The sequence below is a fragment of the Onychostruthus taczanowskii genome, unplaced genomic scaffold (genome assembly GCF_017590055.1).
Source record: "Onychostruthus taczanowskii isolate IOZ18803 unplaced genomic scaffold, ASM1759005v1 scaffold40, whole genome shotgun sequence".
Lineage (NCBI taxonomy): Eukaryota > Metazoa > Chordata > Aves > Passeriformes > Passeridae > Onychostruthus > Onychostruthus taczanowskii.
The window spans coordinates 2,112,159-2,132,212 of record NW_024501460.1 but is presented as its reverse complement, the minus strand read 5'-3'; the positions used below and the strand labels follow the sequence as shown (position 1 = coordinate 2,132,212).

The window sequence follows — 20,054 nt, the reverse complement described above, 5'->3', positions numbered from 1 at the left end:
GTTTTTTCCAATTTGTTTCCCCTCCTTTTTTTCTTTTTTTTTTTTTTTTTTTTTTTTGGCTTTTCTTTATATATCATATCATTAAAAGCAGCAGAGTTCTTTTATGGGCTCCTTGACTGATGAGCAAAACCTATCCTTTGAGTATACTGTTGTATTTATGACATTTTCATTCATTTCTGCTCCCTCAGCAGAGGAGATAGACTTTCTACATCAGCTTTTGTATTGTAGGATTTTGTTTCTTGATTTATTTCAGTGACTGGTAGTAAATGCATAGCTATTCCTTTGTATCCTCTAAGATCTTCTTGTTTGTGATCAGACAATACCAAATTTGATATCCTGTTGTTGACACCTTACTCAGCCCACAATTAGCCAGAACCTAATTTCAAGAGCACAGTATAAGTATCTGCAGTACCATCTTTCTAATAGTCTGCCAGGATGTCTAAGATTAATTGGATTTATCTATAGTCTCTTTAATGGATCACGCCAGGTCTCACGCGTCGTCCCAAATCCATTAGCCAAACCCCAGCACCAGGGGACTGGTATAACTGAAGGGCAGCACCAGAGTGTGCAGTGGTTAAGCCAGCTTTGTCTGTGTGTTTCAGTGGCTTTCTTAAAAACTGGAGGGTACTGTGGTGTTTGCCATTATATAAATGAATGCAGCAAAGCTGCAAAGGGGTGAAGTTGGGACACACTTGGAGGCCCTTTTTCTCCTTTGTGACTTTGATTTGCACGCTTCTCAGAAAATAATTATGTTCTTGCCATCCCTATGAGGTGGAAAACTGTCCTCTTGCTGGTTTTTTGCTCTTGTGAAGTGACATGAATCTTCACTGGTCTGTTGCTTTTAGTCTCCTTGTCTCAGAAAGGATTGGGTGGAGAGGAATAAGATAATGTTTGATCATGTCACTGTCATCTCTTGCTGACTTTTCTGGCTTTGGGTCGAGCTTACTGAAGATGAGGCAAATCTAGCAGAGCCTTTGCCTTTGGATGAGACTCTTAGATTCAAAAGATGAGTTATTTCTGTTGCTCTGAGAAACAATGAGCACATGGTATAATTTGAATCAAAGATAAAATCGACCACTATAAAATCACCTGCTGCAGCTTCTTTGGAACCACTAGACATAGCATTCTGGCTTGGTAATGTGCAGGCTACTCTGTCTGAAACTTGCCCAAAATCACAGTGCCCATAGCCAACAATGAGCTGTGCTGTTGAAAGAGCTCTCATGGACAAGCAGTGTTCCTCCCTGAAAGGAAGCGCTGCATCCCAAGTGAGAGAAACCACAAATGAGAGAGGGCCAGACCTGTCTGACAGCCTCTGCATATTTCCTCTGCATAGACAGTGGAAATTTTTAAGGTCTGAAGATATGACTTAGGAATAAAAGACAAACATTTCTCCAGGCTTCCCCAATGCTCCCCCCCTTCCCCAAAAATAAAATTGTGTCCAAAATGTCCAAAGATAAGAGGAAGGCAGGTTTCTGCATATTTATTATTTATAGTGTGATTCAGGACATAAACTGGGGCAAGAGACCTGCAGGCCCCAAGCCCTTGATTTGTGTAACTTTGTTTGTTATTACTGTGCCCATTTCTTTGCCCCTAACCAGGAGAAGCATTCAGTCTCTGTGACTTACTGAATCTCCAAATCCCAAGGGTTGCAATTTAGGATGTACAGCCTCTTGTGCAGGGAGAGCCCACCGTATATATTGATTGGGTCATTTTGAAAAGGATGTAAGATGTACTTCAAATCTTCCTTTTCCTTCCTCCTGCTCTCAGCTAGGATGGCTCAGGATGGCGAGGATGACAGGTTTAGTGCTGCAGTTAGTAGACACCCTCCCCTATCACTACTTAGTAGAGGGATCTTGCCCTCTGTCATCTTTTGCTTTACATCTTTCAGGCCATTAGTCTAATGGCTTCATGCAATAGAAGTGCAGGGAATAAAATTAAAATGGATCCAATTGTTTAATTTATCTTGGGAGATTTAGGTAGCAGAGAATGATTTTTATTTCACCTTGCCTCCTAAGAGAAGTTGATTATCTGTTTGAAAAAAACAGAGACTACTGGTATTTTAAATCTTCTGGAAGCACAGAAGTGCAATGATGGAAATACTGAGACTGTTGAGTCATGGCAAGAAACAAGAGTCTTAAGTGTCAGTGCAGTGGGTCCCCAGCCGGGTAATAAGTTGCATAGACTCTCAAGACATTTACAGAAGGCTGATCATTTTTATCAGGAAACCCATACTTTTATACCCTCGTTCACTACAGGTAGACCTAATTGGTACTACAATCAAAACACCATCACCATTGGCTAATTGAGAAACTACCCTTTGGTAAACAAATCTCCATAATCCATTCCACATGTTCACAATACCAGGTGCAGCAAGTTAAGATAAGAATTGTTTCTCCTTCTTTTCTCTGATCTTCTCACAGCTTTTCCCAGAACAATGCCTGGGAAAGTTGTCTGTTTCTCTCTGTGGCCAGAGAGCTGCTGCCACATCTAAGTTTTGTTAGAAATTTTGAGAACTACTTTTTATCTTCAGTTGTAGGCTAAGGGGTGTTCAGCTGCAACACAATTAATGTTATCTTGGAGTTAGTTATCCTTTTAGTACAGATTCAAGAATAAACAGATGGAAATGTTGGTAAGCAAACTTGAATGCATTGGAGATCTTAGGATAAATAATTAGAACAGTCATTAACTACATTCTGACAAATGAGCCAGGCCTGGAAATGTCACTGTGGTCTATTGCATCCACAGTCTATGTATTAGCAAGTTTCTCCAAATTATTGATGATCCATATATTCACATCCATACGGACTGTAGACACGGTCCCTAATCTCAACAGTCCATGTCATAAGACACCAGCTTTATCTCTCTTTACCCCATGCATTGGCTGCAGTCACTTTGACGTTTCTGATGCTATCTGAAACTGTATGTGTGCAGCTCCAATGTTATTTTTAACATGGAGACTCTATCAACCTTGATTTTGGTAAAATAAGTAAATAAATAAAATAAATAGAAATGTTATTTCTTCTGCATCATCTGAAATTGAACTCATATAAAGGCTATGTGTGTCATGCTGCTGTAGTGCTTTATAGAATTTTATCTTTCCCATTTTACTTTCCAAGCTGCTGAAAATATCAACACTGATAAAAATTCAGATGCACAGACTGAACAGTCAGCAGTGTAGGTGCACAGACATATGGATGGATGGATGGATGGATGGATGGATGGATGGATGGATGGATGGATGGATGGACGGTGGAAACTATTTAAACCAGAAGTGAAACCAGAATCTGAAAGACCTCATCCCTCTCCTCCCATACACCAGCAAAACAGGATCTTTCCTTGTGCTAGCACACTGGTGTTGTTGGATGAATAGTTTTGAAATTTGGGTTCACCCTGAAGGGAAAGCCAGGTGCAGAGGCTTGTGTGGAACTTTGCCTGTTTGAATCTGAATTGCACCCTGTTGAGAAGTAGGAGTGAGATGAGTAAAGCTTTCATTAATATTCACAGCCCCAAAATAATTGCAGGTTTATAGTCACGAGTGAGAAGTTGTCTTCCAGCGATCTGCTGTGGCACTCAAGACAGAATGTGCTGCCTGCTCCAGCATCTGAATAGAGAAAAGCAGTTTCTGACTGTTTGCTCTCTGTAGCTGGCAAACTTGGGCTCCTCTAGTTTGCATTGAAGAGAATTAGACATGATACCTAAATGGTAAAGAAAGGAGGGACTCCTGAGGCTCAGCTTCCTTACCTTCAAAGTCCACCCTCAAGGTCACATGCATTAGCAATCTAGAACTCAGGAGGTGCTTCCTTCTTTCTTTCTTGTGTGTCTCATTCGAATAAGGACAGTATTTTCCCTGCGTTATTTGACTCTAGTTACTAACGTGCGTTTGCTTTTCTATGCGTTTTTGTCATCTGAGTCAAATGCCATTTTCCTTGTGAACTCAGTGTGCTCGTGCTGAGCATAGAAATCCATGAGCCTAGAAGAAAAATAAGGAGAATGTGTAGTTCCGGTGAACTGATGCTTCTTTCTCTTATTCATCTGAAGTTGGCAGAACAGGCAGTTCACTAAACAGCAAGACAGGCATCAGTTCATTAATACATCTGCTAGCATTGCATAGAGGCTCAAGAAGGACACTTTTGGGTGGTATTTTTCTTTGGGATTGTTTTCATTTGTTTTTCATTTTGTCAGCTTTCTTTGGCCATTGGGCCCAGTGAGATAAATGAATTTTTAAAAAATACAGACCTATATAAAGATGGGCGTTACTTGTAGAATTCAGCAGGTCTGAGCTAGTGCACCTGTTCCCTGAGGTTACCAAGCAAATGGTGTTCTTCACTTGCTATGATTAATTTAGTTCAGATTTTTGCATTATTATGGCATGTAGACCAGGTTCCATTTTCATATGTTTGTGTGTTAGTACCTGCAGTCACATACCTGTTTTGTTTCTTGTTTCCTTCCTTCCTTTTTAACTAAATACTTGGGAAATTTTTCAATCTGAACACCACCATAAGCCTTCTAAAACTTGGTGTACTTAGCCTGATGCCATGGTTCAAGACAGTCTCTGACTTGTGAATTAAAAAAAAAAATGCTGTTTAACTAAAGAATAAAACTAAACATTTGGTTGTGGGGCAAATACTCCAGCTCAGTTGGAAGAGCATATAACATTTGACTTGACAGAAAGGGATTTGTGATACTTGTAGGATGTTGTGTAGCTACTTCTCCTAAAAGAGAACAGTACTTAAAATTGAGAACCTGTTCCCCAGAGGTTATATAGAAGAAGGCAGTTTATATTGCCAATAAATTATCAGAAAGGCTTATGTTGTACTTGTTGTGGTTTGTTGTTTTGGTTTGGTGAATTTTGTTGTTCTTTTTTAATCGTCTGCTTGGTAGCAGAATCTTGATGATTTTGAAGGGAAACTTTCAGCATGTAGGCAAAACAGATTTCATCAGTTTGTTGCTTTGTCCAGTACCAGCAGTGGTGAAGGGGTGAAAAGAGATCCCTTTGTTTTAATTGTAAAAAATGTCAGAGTTTGGTTGAATTTCATCCTTCTGGGTTGAAATGAAGCATTGTGCAGATGCCTATCCCAGTTACCTTCATGATGTTGAAAATGAACTTTGCTGCCAATTTCATGGCCAAGTGACTCTGTATAGGCACATCCCAGTGTGCTGCTGAATGCTATGCTTCCATTTGCAGCTCACAACATGTCACTGGTTCCTCTCTCAAACACCACAGAAAGGCATCATTCCCATCAATACAGTGGAAATCACTCAGTCACACACCATGTCCTAATGTCTTCTCTGCCAATTTCTCTAAGGTAAATTTTAGCATTCTGGAAAGGATTCTAAAAAGCAGCCCTTCAGCAGCTTTGGCTAGTCACTAGATGGTTTGGGTAAAGTAATTTGACTCCTTGTGACCTTTGTTCTTCACTGTGCTACAATCAGGATTTCATTAATTTCTTTCTGCTAGCATTATTTCAGAGCTTTTTCTGTGATCCTGTTTTCTTGGTTCCCTGTAGTATCTTTTTCCTTAGCTCTGATCTAAACCCATTGTCATTTTTTGAGCTATTTCTGAGTGCTGGACTTGGAATAATTCATGAGCTTGAAGCTATGTGCATAGGTCCTTCCTTTGACTGTAACATTTCTTAGGTAGATACACCAATTTGTTTACCTGATGGGCACCATCTTTTTTTTTTCAAGGCAGCAGTGGCTTTTTAGAAACCAGAGATTTTCCTATTAATCTGTTGAGCAAGAGCAATATGCTGCAGAGCTCAGGAACCATGAGACACGCTAGAACTTTATGCTAAAAAAGATGGTAGAAAAAAAGTTAAATCATAGCTATGAAAAACACACAGAAAAAATCAGTGTGCTTTAGCCAACAATTTGCCATGCTTTATTCATGACCTTAAAGGAGTCGTGGATGTTTTTGTCTCCCCTTTGAGTATTCATCTTTGAAACTCAAGACTCTACTGTAAGGGCCTAAACTAACTGTCATTTGAATAAACTAAAAAGTTCTCATTATAACCATAGGTACTGCTGCACTTAGGTACTCAAAGCAAAAGTATTTAGTACTTATTGTAAATTCCTGAACATGGATACAGACTGTCTCCTTTCAGAGAACATATGAACCTTTTTTTTTTTAATTTTTTTTTTCCTAGACTGTTACTGAGGGAGGTTTTAAAACTCATATTTAGGCTCATTATCAATGTGCCATTTGGTATAATTACTCTTGGCCAACTTCCTATCAACTTCTTTAAAGAACAGAAACAGTTTCTTTTTCCTAAGGGAAGGAGTGCAGAGTTTACAAGGGAATGGTTTGAACTTTCTAGCTCTTAAATAAGGCGGTTTTTTCCTCTTCTCCCAGCCATTGCAGTAACTAAAAACTCAATTTTTTATCTTTATGATGATAGTGGTGGAATGGTGTCATTGTATTTAGGAAGTTTAATGTTTGCAATGCCATTTTCTGAATAGGACTACTTTTAAAAAGAGAGCATGCCTCTCTCAAGTTTCTGAAAAATATAAATATATGCCTTCTAAAGCACACATTTTTAGTAAAATAAAATATTGGATATGCCTACTTTCAAGAATGTCAAAAGAAAAAGATCTGAAATTGTTTAGTCCATCAGAAATCCCTTAAGAAATCTAGAAATATTAAAGTATTTTTTCTTGGATTTCTCAAAACAAACATCCAACTTTTTGCACTAGTGGTTTATTTTTAGAAGGGTGGAGAACTTCCCTGATTCCCAGTAAGGACTGGTAGAACCAAGGAGCTCTGCTATGTGAGCAACTGTGTCTTCCTCTGTCCACATGGCAATTAGGAACATTGTCACCCACTAAGAGAAGCCTAGCAAAATGTAAGAAACAAGCCCATGGGCTTTTGTGGACTCAGTCCTCTTCTTGGATTGCTTTGTGTTTTGCAGCTGAGTAGAATTTGTAATTCAGGCTGGTTTAAGAGAGAAATCCAACCATGAAAATGTAATCATTACCAGCTCCTTCAAGAGGAGAGTTTCAATCACTAGCAAAGGAACAACAAGCATAGGAAAAAATGTTATGCACTTTCTTCATCAGGATATATTTAGCAGTTGAAGGTACCTGGGCTTCAATTTATGTTTTTTTCTTTTTGAATGGATTAAAGATTTGCTGGAAGGAAGACATCTTCTCTTTTGTCCTTAGCTTTGGCTTTTAGGAAGAACTTGAGTGATGGATGAGACTTAACTCTAGTTGGTAAGTTTGGGTATGACTGAAAGACAAATCAGATTGCTTAACAACCCAAGTGTCTGCAGGGATCCATCTGGGACTACTGAGCCATGGTGCCTAGTCCTGTCCACATGTGTCAGGGTTTCACCCCAGTCAGCAGCTAAGCCCCAGACAGTCGCTCGCTCACTCTCCCCCAGCAGGATAAGAGAGAGACAAGAGGAAGAGTGAGAACACTTGTGATTTGAGATCAAGACAGTTAAATAAGTAAAGCAGAAGCTGTGTGCACAAGCAAAGCAGAATAAAGAATTGCTTTGTTATTTCCCTGGACAGGAAAGTGTTCAGCAATCCCCAGAAAAGGGAGCCCTATCACAATGACCTGGGAAGACAAACGCCATCACTTCAAACATCTCCCCTTTCCTTCTTCTTCCCCAGCTTCATATGCTGAAGATAACACTCTATGGTCTGGAATACCCCTTGGGTCAGCCAAGGTTGGCTGTCCCTGCTGTGTCCCCTCCCAGCACCCTGTGTATCCCCAGCCTCCTTGCTGCTGCAACCATGTGGGGACAGAAAAGGCCTTGACACTGTACAAGCCCTGCACAGCAGCAGCAAAAGCATCCCTGTATTATCAACACTGTTCTCAGTGTTGGTAACAAAACCTAACTCCATATGAGCTTCTCTGAAGAAAATTAACTCTATCCCAGCCCATACCAACTCAATGTGTATTGGAGGAGTTGCTGATGTTCCAGTGGTTGATGCCGATTTATAAGGTGAGAGTTACAAATCCCACTGCAACTGTTTTGTCTCATAACATTTAATTTGTTTTACATTTGTTGTCCATAAAGTTAGAGCCTGGAATTGTAGTAGTTCTGTGGGTATGGCTTGTGCTCAGCTTTCTCTTCTGAATTTTTTGGTGTTGTGAGATTTAATCTCCTTCTTGGCAAAATACCTTTAGAGGAGGTTTGAAGAGTAGTATTTTTCTGATGCCTCTACCAGGTGAGCTTTTATGTGGCAGTGTGATTACCTTAAGAGTCAATGCCCTAGATGAGAAATTCTGCTTGTAGTTGACATTTGCACCAGAACTTGAGATTTTTGAGCAGTTCTTCACAGGCTGAAACATGGGTCCCTCTCCCTGCGTGCCCAGCAAGCTCTGCTAACAGGGCTCCATCTACCCATCCATACTCTTCTGTTTTTGCTGTCTGGGGAAAGGATATAGGAGACAGCACCACGCCTTTCTCATCTCTCCCTTCATGCCTCAAACAGAAGATCCCCTACCAGAAGAAAAAAAAAAAAAATAAAGGTAACAGTGAGAAGCAGTATCTTCACTCCTCTTTATTCTCCTTTGTACAGAACTGGAAAGGATCAGGCTCTCAACAAATTACAGCTGTGAACAGTAGTTTCTTTCAATAGTTAAGTGAAGCAGTAAAGAACCCACAGTAAAGCCCAGGAACAGTGTTGGAAGAAGGGTGTTTGTGCTGGCAGATCAGTGCCATAACTATCACTAATGCTTCTTTCAAACCCAGCAGGTCTTGAATTCTTTAAAATAACAGTTTTAGCGGATAGATGTGCTTCTTCATCCATCATCACATGAAGAGTGTTCCCTAGGAAAATCAGAGATGTGGGCTTAAGCCTTTTCAGATGGAAGAATGAAAGTGACCCCATGATTTTCCTTTCTCCCAAATAAGTTCTCTGCCTGCTCTAACAGAAAAGTCCTTGCATCTCATCTTTTTTCCTCTGCTTTCTTAAAAGCACAAACTGTGCATCTCCTCCCTGCTTGTCAATTAGGAAGGGTAAAATATCCCTTCCTTTCAATCTGAAGTTTTTTACTGGAGCAATTCCTGGTACCTATGGAACTGGAGCCTCAAGAACAGTGTGAGATCTCTTCTGCTCTTGCTGGCCCTGTTTTTCTCTTGGTTGGTTTTTGGATGTGTTCCACTTATAGTGACTGCTTTGAGTCCTATTTTGGAGCTTCTGAGTCTCCAGACATTGTGTGTGATGCCCAGGATAGACCTGTGGTGTCTGCTCCAGTGTCTGGGAACATGACAGTGATGAGCTACAGTACTGTTTATTTGATTTAATCTTCAATCTATATGAAATAAATGCATAAAAGACAGAAAACCTAGTGAGTAATAAGAGCAATAAAGGATACACAAAACAGTTGATATTAAAGAAATCTAAAAATCCTTATTTTCTATAGTTACAGGTTTTTAGGAAGATCTTATACAGCTATTAGTGACATAACCTGATAAAGTGCTTTTGTTGCAAGTGAAAATCTTATGTACTATCTTAGATACAGAAAATACCTGGTGTTTTGAGAGAATTCATATCTATAAAGACATGTTTAGAGTGATGCATTCAGTGCAGTGTAGTTTGCAGAGGTTAAAAAAGTGGCTTTCAGATTGCAATCTGCATGAATAATTTACGTTTTACGTCAAAATGGGGCTGAGTCAAAAGCAGGGTCCTAGAGGGATTAGACTTCCAACACTTCTGTGCCAACAAGAGAAATAATAAATAGGCTGTGATAGAGAGATTGTAGCTGAGAGTAGAGCTGTGCCATGGTATGGTACCTGTGCTGAAACAGGCAAGGTTAAGAGAGACTCCATTCATGGACACAGTGCAAAGTGCTGCACACCTGGGGAGCAGGAATAATTGGCAGGGGTTTGGAACATGTGAGTGCTGCTTAGCATGCAGAGGAAAGCTACTGACAGGCTCTTCATGGCTCATAAAATCACTGTGCCAGCTCACTGCCACTGCAAATGCATAGGTCCAGTGGGAGCTGTTCTCCACCAGATAGGTAATCATCCTCATTTGGCAAGACTGCATTTAGACTGCAGCATGGCATGTCTTGTCTTTCATTGGAAAACGGACCTTTGTGGAGTTAGGAAAAGTTTAAATGGGTAATTGACATAGTATAGGCAAGGCTGATGGAAATTAATTCCAGGTGCAAAAGGAAATTAAAGGAAAACAACTGAACCTAAGATAATAGAAGAACAGAAAATAATCCATTTTCCTGAAAGAAAAACAAGGTGTTTTTTTAAATGAAAGTGTTCCCATTCGGGTAAAGAGTAGACATAAGTGCTCAGCAATTAGAGGATTTGTTCAGGTTTCCTGTCATTTCAAAAAGACATATGGTGTGTCTGCATCTTGTGTTGAACAAAGCTGCTAGAATAAGGTCCATGCAGTCTGAAGTGAAGGATATTTGGGGTGCATGTTCGAAAGAACAGGAGTTTGTTGGAAACTTATCTGCAGAATAAAGGCTGGTTGGATGTGGGTTGGGAATGAGTAGCATTATATTAGGGGGTTTGATTTATATAGAGTTCTTGTCATTGAATAATATGACACATTTAGTTAATTGCATCTTTAGGGCCAAGATAATTTTCAGCCTGTTACTACAGATTTGTGCAAATGCAACAGAAAGCACAAAGTAGCCACTGGAGCTTCCTAGGAAAAATTAAAATCTAGCTTTGTGAAGTTAATTTCCTTTTGATTAACATAATCATGTGTCTGATTATGAAAAATGAGTGTTAAAAAAAGGTCTCAGAGAGAACTTGGTGTGATTACCAGTAAGGAAGGTAATGTTAAAGACCACCAGGGGGATGGGTGGGCTTCAGCCTTCAGCAATGAAATTGCTCTTTGTACCCAAATGCTGTAATAGTGGGTTTTTTTTCTAAAATGGAAGCTGGAGATTGTGGTATTACATATCAGCAACATTAATAGATTAAGTGATTCCCAGACAGTGGTGGGAATGACAAAACTGGCTGTCATTCTCCAGGAAAACTTCATAAGTTGTGTTGTCTGTGGGAGGGCTTTTGATCTGCGTGCTGTGCTTCTCAAATTCAAAAAGTAGGTGACCACTATGTTGTCTCTTACTGGACTTTCTGGAAATCAACACCCTACTGAAAGATGTGGGAAAATCGTAAGAACATACAGAACAGGTTCAAGATGGCCTGGCCTCTTCTTTTCTTTGTAATGTATTTCAAACACGTAAATTTTTTAAAATATTAATTGGATGCAAAGAACTTTCGTTTGTGGTGGGTTTTTTTCATTAAAACCCCAAGTCTTGCTTATGCCCTATATAAAGTCTATATGAACTTCAGGATTATTAAGAGCTACAATAAAATCTTGGGAGCTGTCTCACAGCCAAACAGCCTATGAAAAACTCTCAAGTTTAGTTTCCCCATTGCTAGCTCTGAAATGACAGGTTGGACAGAAGAAAGTGGGAGGGGAGTGCATCACCCTCTTGCCATAAGAGCAGGTCCCAGTATTTCTTTGTGTCTCAGAAAGATCTCTCATATCCTGGGAAAAAAATCAGAACAAGTTCCCAAAATCACTGAGTATCAGCAGCACCCATGACCCGTAAACATCACATTTGTGGCACCAGCGTCAAGATGAGATCTCCGAAGTATGACTACAGGTACTAATGCACATGGCAGCTCCCTCTTCCAGTTCAGCAGACTGATCAGGCTGGGACTGCTGGGACTGCTTTCCTCTTTGAAGACAAAAAAAAATAGAAAAAGAGTGCAAGGTCTGGGTTACTTTCCATTCCTGCAAGTACCAGCTTTTTTGGGAACAGCAAAGGTGTGAAATCAGCCTACGGAGCCTGCTGTCAGCAGTGGGTGTCGCAGCCCACAGCCAGTCAATAGTTATTATGAGCCAAAAAGGCAGAGAAACCCAGCCAACTTGAGCAAAAGATGCAGCAGCAAAGAAGAGCGCAGAATTTTGGCATTTGCTTCTTGCATCATGGTCTGCTTTTATTCTTGCTGTATTAAAACTGTCATGGCTTTATGCTAATGTGGTTTATTCCTGGCCAGTGATTATTATGCTTTGAATTAGCAGTGCTCTTGAGAACATTTCTCATGAAAAAAATAATGTCCTTCTGAGAAATGCGAATGAGAGGGAAAAAGAGCGGTTAGCTTGGAGCTGTGTGTGTGTTTGGAGAGGATGAAGGAGAAGGGACACTTTCATGTCTGATGCCAGGCACTGCAGGACTCTGAGGCCACAGATTTGTGTGTAAGACAATACTGAAATTCAGGGAAGAGCAGTCAAAATATGGAAATGGTTTTGACACTGTGTTTGGCTTTTAGTGAACCCACCCTCTGGGTAAATTCTTTTTGACTCCAGTGTTAGTTTTGCCTGACTGTAAATCCATAGTCATTTACCCTGAGTGGAAAAAGCTTCCCCAGGGGCAGTGAGAGCACAGCTGGTATGAGACAGAGTTGTGTTGTGAAAGGAGAGTGTCTTTAAGGGGTGTCGGTTCTCCAGGAAATGGCCTCAGCAATACCAGTTAGAACCAGCTAGCAAAGAGAAGTTGTTGCAGCTCAGAGATTTCATAACAAAGGCACCTGGGTAGCAGAAATCTTGGCTCAGTGATGGTGAAGAGGAGAGAGGGTGAGCAGCAAGAGGAATTTCAATGTGTTTCAGCTGTAGGTCTATTAGCAGGAAGCCTAGTTCAGCAGCAGCAGTAGTATGTCATTCCCATTGCTCAAGGGGCCACTTCCTGTATCCCCTAAGACACCAAAGACAATACCAGCCCATTGCTCTTAGCAGCATCTCTAAAAAAATCACAGCAGTGCAACACAGTGGGATCTTAGGTGCTTGAACTAGAGGCATCTCAAAAATGGAGGAAGGGGAAATGGAGTGGTCCCTTTGGATCTGCATATAGAGGGCGATGGTCTGTACCCTCTGCTGGTCTTCAAGGCCCAGCAGGATTCAGTGAAGTCAGAAAGTACTAGGAAATTTCTGATTTCCTCTTCTTTTTACCCATATCGTTTATTCAGCATAAGCAGGCAATTCCCAGCCTTGATACAGCATGTCCCAGCCCCTGTACAGGACAGAGCCTTGTAATGGGTTCTTTGGATAAGAAACCATTTCTCCAGGCAGTCAGGCACAAAGAGCTGGAACAGAATGAAATGCTTTGGCCAGATTATCTTTTATTCCCTCTGCTTTAAATTGAAAAGAGATGTTCTCAGAAAGGTCTGTCTTTGTCTTTATTACCCCAAAGAACAGCAGTTTTTAACCATTTCCACTGAAATATCTGGGCTCGCCCTATCTTGCTGGCTACCTTTTTCTTCTTTGGAAAGTTACAGGCAGCTGTATCTGGCATTGATATTTTACAGGAAAAAGGATTATATTACATGTTAACATTCAAAACAAACAGAAGAGCAATAACATAATAACCAACCTTCTTGCAAAAACCTGAGGGACTCAAATAGTAGTTCAGTTGGAGTTCTAATAATGAAACCTCCTATGTGTTAGAAATGCGTCTTTAGCTGTTCCCATGAAAACCAACCTAAATTTGGCTCACTTAAAGCCTTGAAAAAATTTCCATTGAGATACATAAGAATTTGCCAGCCAAAATCTCTGGTGGATCTGTCAGTGTGGAGTGGGCGTGCTCATCCCTTCAAAGCAATGTTCTTGCTGAGTTCCTGAGCTCAGGCTCATGCCTGAGGTTAATATTTAAAATATGAGAGGTGAATAGAAACACTGGGCTGTTGTCTTCGGAGCAGGAGAGGTGACAATCTGCATCCTGTCTTTATGGATCCAGACTGTGTGTGCAAACCACTCAAATCAGTGTTAGTGGCACATGACAGCACATGTCTGGGAAATGGTAAAAAAAAAAAAAAAAAGAAAAGAAAAGAAAAAAAACCACACCAACAACAACTTTTAAAAACCAACCAAACAAAAATAGGAACAACAAACTGCACAAAGCCCCTGCTTGCATTCTGACTGAGCTATATAGCTGTGGCACAGAGACAACCTCACATATTGCTGGTACCTTCCCTCTGTTGGTGCGGTTTTTTTTCAGTATTGAGACTATCATGATGTATTACAGGGTAAAGGTTGCAGAAATCTTACAAACAGAAGCTCAGTGAAAAAAATTCCATCCCCTTCAAGGGAATTCAGCCCTAAGTGGGAACTGTATTAAAATCTAAAATTAAAAGTTTAAATGTTAAAAGCTAAGCATAAGAATTGGAGGGCAGTGAGTGGGCAGAAAAATGGGACTAGACTTGAAAGAAAGGCACACTACAATAAAGACACTGGGGTACTGGAGAAGGGCTGGTAAAGGTTCTGGAGCATAGGTCTTATCATGAGTATCTGAGGCAGGAGAGATTCTGAGGAGAAAAGGAGGCTCAGGGGGACCTTATATGTCTCTAGAAATACCTAAAAGGAAGGTGTAGCCAGGTAGAGGTCAGCCTCTTCTCCTAGGTAACCAGTGGTAGGACTAGAGGAAATGGCCTCAAGTAGCACCAGGGAGCTTTTAGATTGCATATTAGGACAAATTTATTCATGGAAAGGGTTGTAAAGCATTGAAACAGGGTGCCAGGGAAGTGGTGCAGTCACCATCTTCAGAAGAGTTTAAAAGATGTGTAAATCTTTTTATGTGTGCTTGAGGATGTGGTTTAGAGTGGACTTGGCAGTGCTGGGGTAACAGCTGGACCTGACCTTAGAGGTCTTTTTCATCCTAAACAATTCTATGATTTTATGGGTTTTTTTTAGTACACTAGTCCTCTCTCACTAGGAAGTTCTGATATAGCCCCTTTTTGTAACCCAAGCAATTTTAGTGGGCACAGTAATGGTACCAAAGGGTCATTATTTATCAGAGTCCTTGCTCTTAATAAATATTAGTAAAATTAAATGTTTCTTTCCATTGCAATTAAAAAACCCAAAAACCCCCCAAAAACAAACCCTTGTAATATTTCTTTTAAATTATATTGCATTGGGTTTTTTGAGCTTTCTTTTCCCCATTCTCTGTCACACTTCCCCAGAAATGGCTGATAGCTGAACTGCCAGCTGTCTAGAGCGATGTAGAACAATTTGTTAAAAGCCATAACTTTTATAATATAATAACCCATATTCCTGTTGAATCTTGTTGCTACTACTCTTCTTTACAGTAGATTAACGATTTCACTAAAAGAAAAGAAAATAATGTTAAAATAAGAAGGACTACAACTTTTTCCCTTTGTTACTCTTCTCTGTGTCCATGAAAAATTTTGGCCATCTGTGTGGTTTTCTGATAACTTATTAAAGCATTTATTTCACTTCCCACCTTGCTTGTGTTTTTCTCTTGCCGAAATTACAGCTGAAGAGGTGGAAAGACTGGCTGCAATGCGTTCAGATTCTCTAGTACCTGGGACTCACACGCCTCCAATCAGAAGAAGGAGCAAATTTGCCACTCTTGGGAGAATTTTTAAGCCATGGAAATGGAGGAAGAAGAAGAGTGAAAAATTTAAGCACACTTCAGCAGGTAACAGTCGCGTTGGGGTCAGTTTATTAATCGGGAACTTTTTGCTTATCAAGGCTGAAAATTTGTAATACAGCCTCAGTTTATATGTATTTCAACTCTTGAAGCTTGGCTTGGAGGGATTCATCAGATTCTAAGATCTTTAACTTTGTTGCAAACTTTTTCTTTAAAAACCTCACCTGTCATTTTCTTTAAAAACGTCAAAATGACACATTGGGTGCGCTGCAATTAAAGCAGCAGCCCACCAAAGCTGCATTTTCAGGTTCTGCTACTAGAGCTAGAGCCTAACCCAGAAGAAATCTTCGAATATTGATTCAGGAGATTATGAATAAAGGAAAAAGCAGAGTGAAAAGATAATGCTAGTGGTTGATTTAGCCACATTTAATCTCCTGTGAGTGCTAATACAGGAGTGAGAAAAATACAGGATAAAGAAGTTGACATTGTGTTGAGTAACTTGCATAACCAGAAATTATTCATTCCATTGGGCAGGAATGATGTGTCCCTTTTTTTTTTGAGAAAACCGAATCTCAGTTCCTGCCACACTCCTCCTTTTGCCACTGCTTTCTTGTACTTCTAGTCCAAGACCCTTTTTTATTAAAAAAAATAGGAAACTGGAAAAAAAAGGATTTAAACTGTAAATTGGTTTGAGCAAGAATACCAGATGTAGGCATTGTTGCATGTGGTGAAAGCTCTGCAATCTATTTGGAAGGTTTGTTTTTCTTGTTCTTTCATGATGGCCAATAATATTGCATTTGTTTCTGCAAGTTTTTAGCCTGGATTATCTGTGAGAAAACATGGAGTTTCTCCAGATTTCTTATAGTTTTCACTAGAACTAGAAAGAAAGAGTATCTTGCTCCTTCAAGTGTCAGAAGAGGCTTGAGTTACAATCAGTTGCTTTTCTGCCCTGTGTATTGCTCAGTGGGAGGTTTTAGGCACTACTTGGGTGTATCTGTGGCGCCCCAAATCCAGTGGTCTGAAAGTGGCCCACAATGGGGTGAGAAATTTCATTGAACTAAGTATGAATTCTTGAATGAGTTTAAATGCAGACTAAGTGTTTTCAGAGTTTGTACCTGAATGAGTTCTTTACTGTGTGCTCTTTAGGCTGCTTTCTGATTCGTCAGCTAAAAACTAATTAACTGCAATAGATGGCTATATCCCTCTGAGTGATGATCATATTTTTTGACTTGACAGCTGAGAATCTATTATCACCAAAAATGACATCTTTCTGCTAAACAAAAGACTTACCTTTTGTGTTCTGCATCAGTCATAATCATAGTGTAGTTTAGTAGGATTTGCATGAAAACCATGTAGCTCTTAGGGATATGTGTGACAACTGCTTTGAATCTAGTTTCAGCATGCTGCCTTGGTTGGTTACAACTAGGAGAATAACCATGGCTGTTCAGGAGGTACCATGGGTGGCCAAATCTTGCCTGCTGTTGATTTTTATGGTTTCTGCAGCTCCAGCTGATGAGGCTGAGCTGTGGTTACTGACTGTGGTTAGACTGACTGGTTTGAAGCTGTATGGGACATGGCTCCATAGTCCGCTCTAGGCATTACAAAACGTATTGCTAAGATTTGCCCCATTACCAAAATACTTGGAAAGTACACAGTGATTAAAACCAGACTGAAAACATACATTTTCTCTTCTCAGAGGAATAGGAAGTTTTACCAGACATGCCAGCATGTCTTCTCCCCTAGTAAGAGTGAGTTCAGTGTCTGAAAAACCAATTTAAGAGCTGGGTCTCCAGGAACATTTGTCAGTCACAGTACTGGGTTTGATCTCAATTGAATCCAAAACATTTCTCTTTTTTTTTTTAGAAAATTTTTATTTCTAGTAAGTTAACAGTATCCTGAAGCTCCTCTGCAAAATTGGTATTCCTGTCAGCTCCCCTGCTACTGCAGCAAAATTGACAAGGATGTCAAATTTGCTGAGCACCCTGTAGAAGGCAGGGATAGTGGACTGTGTGAGAGCTGGGACCCCACAGTTTCCATCATCCCCAACCCTGGGGAACAGGAATCCACCAGCACTCTACAGGACCCCCCCAGCAAATAAGAAGCATTGGTTGAACCTTGGATGTGTAGTACAAAAGATTTGACACATGGAAAGCTAGCATTTTTCTGTCAGCATTTGCATGACCTCTTGTCTAGTACCTCTGATCTCACTGAGAAAATATATTTAATCTTTATAATAAATCAAAGGACAAGCTTGTGAGATGGCATAATGAGAGCCAGCATGAAACTTCATAATACAGGCTTATTTTCTTCTAGTGCACTGATAAATGTGACACTTGGAAAAAACCATTCCCATTAGTGTCCTACAGGCATGCACCCAAGCTTTCCCACCTGCATAGAACATCAGTAATTATCAAAAAATAGATACTAATACAAGTATTTTATTAGGCTCTTATTTGCTGCAACAATGGATTCAATCATTTTAAATGTCAAAAGTGGTAAGGGTCAAAACACATGGCCTAAGCTGATGAAATTTCCTCTGAAATTAATGGGAGATCCTTCCTGAGAGAGGACAAAAAGAAAGAGCGAAGCTGATATGTACGGTTGAAAGGCTGCCTTTTTCTTGGTATTTCTAAGTGCTAACATTTTATATCTATATCTTTATCAGACTAAAAGCTCTGCTTAGTTATTCAGAGATGAATGTTTTAAAATACAGTTCAGCAGTCAATGAGCAAAAAACCTTTTAGGTGATAGGAAAAGTTATTTTCTGACACCTGGTAATTGCATGAGGTGAGACAGTGTGTAAATTTGATTGATGGAGGAACTCAGTGTTAGGCTTACTATATATGACTCCTCTCAGCACATCAATACTCAAATTGTGGTATTTGAGCATAAGTCCCCCGTCCTCCATCTTTGTTATTGTATTGTCACTGACAAGCAGAGGGTCAAAAGGATGTTCATGTTTCATAGAGTTTATACGTTTATAAGGTACATTGGTTTTGGTATCCGTCTAGTGACTTTGCAGAAGGCTCCAAAGTCTGACATTGCCTTGGTGCTGACTTGGTAACAAAGGTAAGAGTCATGGGTTTGATGTGGGCATTTCATGCCTTTGCCTCGCAGCTGGTCTCTGTGAGATCGCCATGAGGTGTTTCGTAAAGCAGCCAGAGCAGGTGGAGAAGACCACAGGTAGGGTGATCTGTGTGCAAATGGGAAGCACCAGATGAGCCATTGGGTTTGATCTGAGCAACCTCTTCTGCTGGGAGGTCGTGTGTTAAGGAGGTGTAAGGAATGTGCACTATGAATGAAAAATGAGCTTTGGCTAGGCATAATCTCAGAAAACAGGGAGATTACACTCTGTGGGGGACACCAATGTACCTCAGCAGGAACAGAAACAAGTTAATTCTCACAGTTCTCCCTCTGGACAGAAGTGAAGTGAAGTTCCCACCAGCACAATGTGGTTTTCAGCATCAGGTCTGCAAATCATTTTATTACAGAACATCCTATTGGAAGTTTCTTGCTGGGTGATCAGACTCCCACACCACAACACAAACTCTCTGGGCACTGAAGTTCCATATACAGGGACTTAGACAAAGAAACCAAACTCTGCCACACTGTTATTCATGCTACAGTCAAAGGTATGCTGTATGTTTTTAAACTTAGCGAAGATTTTTACATGAAGTGTGGAAGCCTTTATTTCCATGCAGGACCAAGGCCCCCTCAACAAAAATGTGAGGTATTATAAAGCTAGGAGAACAGGCAAACTTGTGAATGAAAGATTCTGTCTGTTGAGAGGATTGTTTCTTACAGCTGACAAGGAGCAGTCTTGTGGCAGAAGAAGCCAGGAAGAAACATAATTTTCTATACTCAAGCACATTTCCTTGGCTGGATGCAGCTGGGATGGCTCTAGAAGACTAGTCAAGGTTTTAAAAGCCGAATGGGGCTCTCTGAGAATTAGCAAAGCAGATAGCAAGAGAGCAAGCTGACTGTCTCCTCTGCTAGACCTTTGTCACTTTTTAAATACCTTGATGTTCTGCTCGCCTTGCTGTGAACTTGAAAAATGTTCCTGGGTGTGTTGCTGTTTTATTGCAGTGCTGTACACATACTAAAATATCATTTCCTGGAGATGTTTTGGAGAAGGAACTGCTTCTGAAACAAAGAAGCTTGAGGGGAAATAGATTCTGCACTTACTTGAAATATTATTGAAGGTTTTTTATCGCTACTTTCATCAAAAGCCAACTGTTTGCAACCTTTCAGAAAAAAAAAAAAAAAGTGTTTTGGCTGCTTGGAGGATTTTGAGTAGAGAAAAATGTCTTGTTTTGTCATTTCCCATTTCTGGTGACCTTCATTTAAAAAAATTGGTGCACCTGTCTTCCACCATCCTTGCTTCCTGAATCACAGTGCTCAGGCAAAAGGGAGAAGGAAGCAGGTAACTTGTACTTGAAGGACACTAGTTGGAATGACAAGAGAAAAGTGGGAAAGGAAATCTTTTGAACTCAGCCTTTCCTCCTAGGTATGTTGAAACCTCTTTCTATATGTGTCCCAGTTTCCCTTCCTAGAAATACTTACAATCCTCTTCCACAAGGCAGTGATCACATATCAGTCCTCTGGTGCCACAGTTCCCCTCCCAAAATCCATGGGTGAGCTAGTGAGCCACGTCCTGGTCTGTGACTGGGGAAGA

The 20,054-nt window shown here is 40.3% G+C and overlaps 1 protein-coding gene across 1 annotated transcript in view; it reads left to right on the top strand.

The window, feature by feature from the left end:
* PHACTR1 (phosphatase and actin regulator 1) overlaps positions 1 to 20,054 on the top strand; it is a 294,715-nt gene that overhangs the window by 163,791 nt on the left and 110,870 nt on the right. The window contains exon 6 of the mRNA XM_041413189.1: positions 15,263 to 15,427. Within this exon, the coding sequence (XP_041269123.1) occupies positions 15,263 to 15,427 (165 nt within the window). The remainder of the gene's footprint in view (positions 1 to 15,262; positions 15,428 to 20,054) is intronic.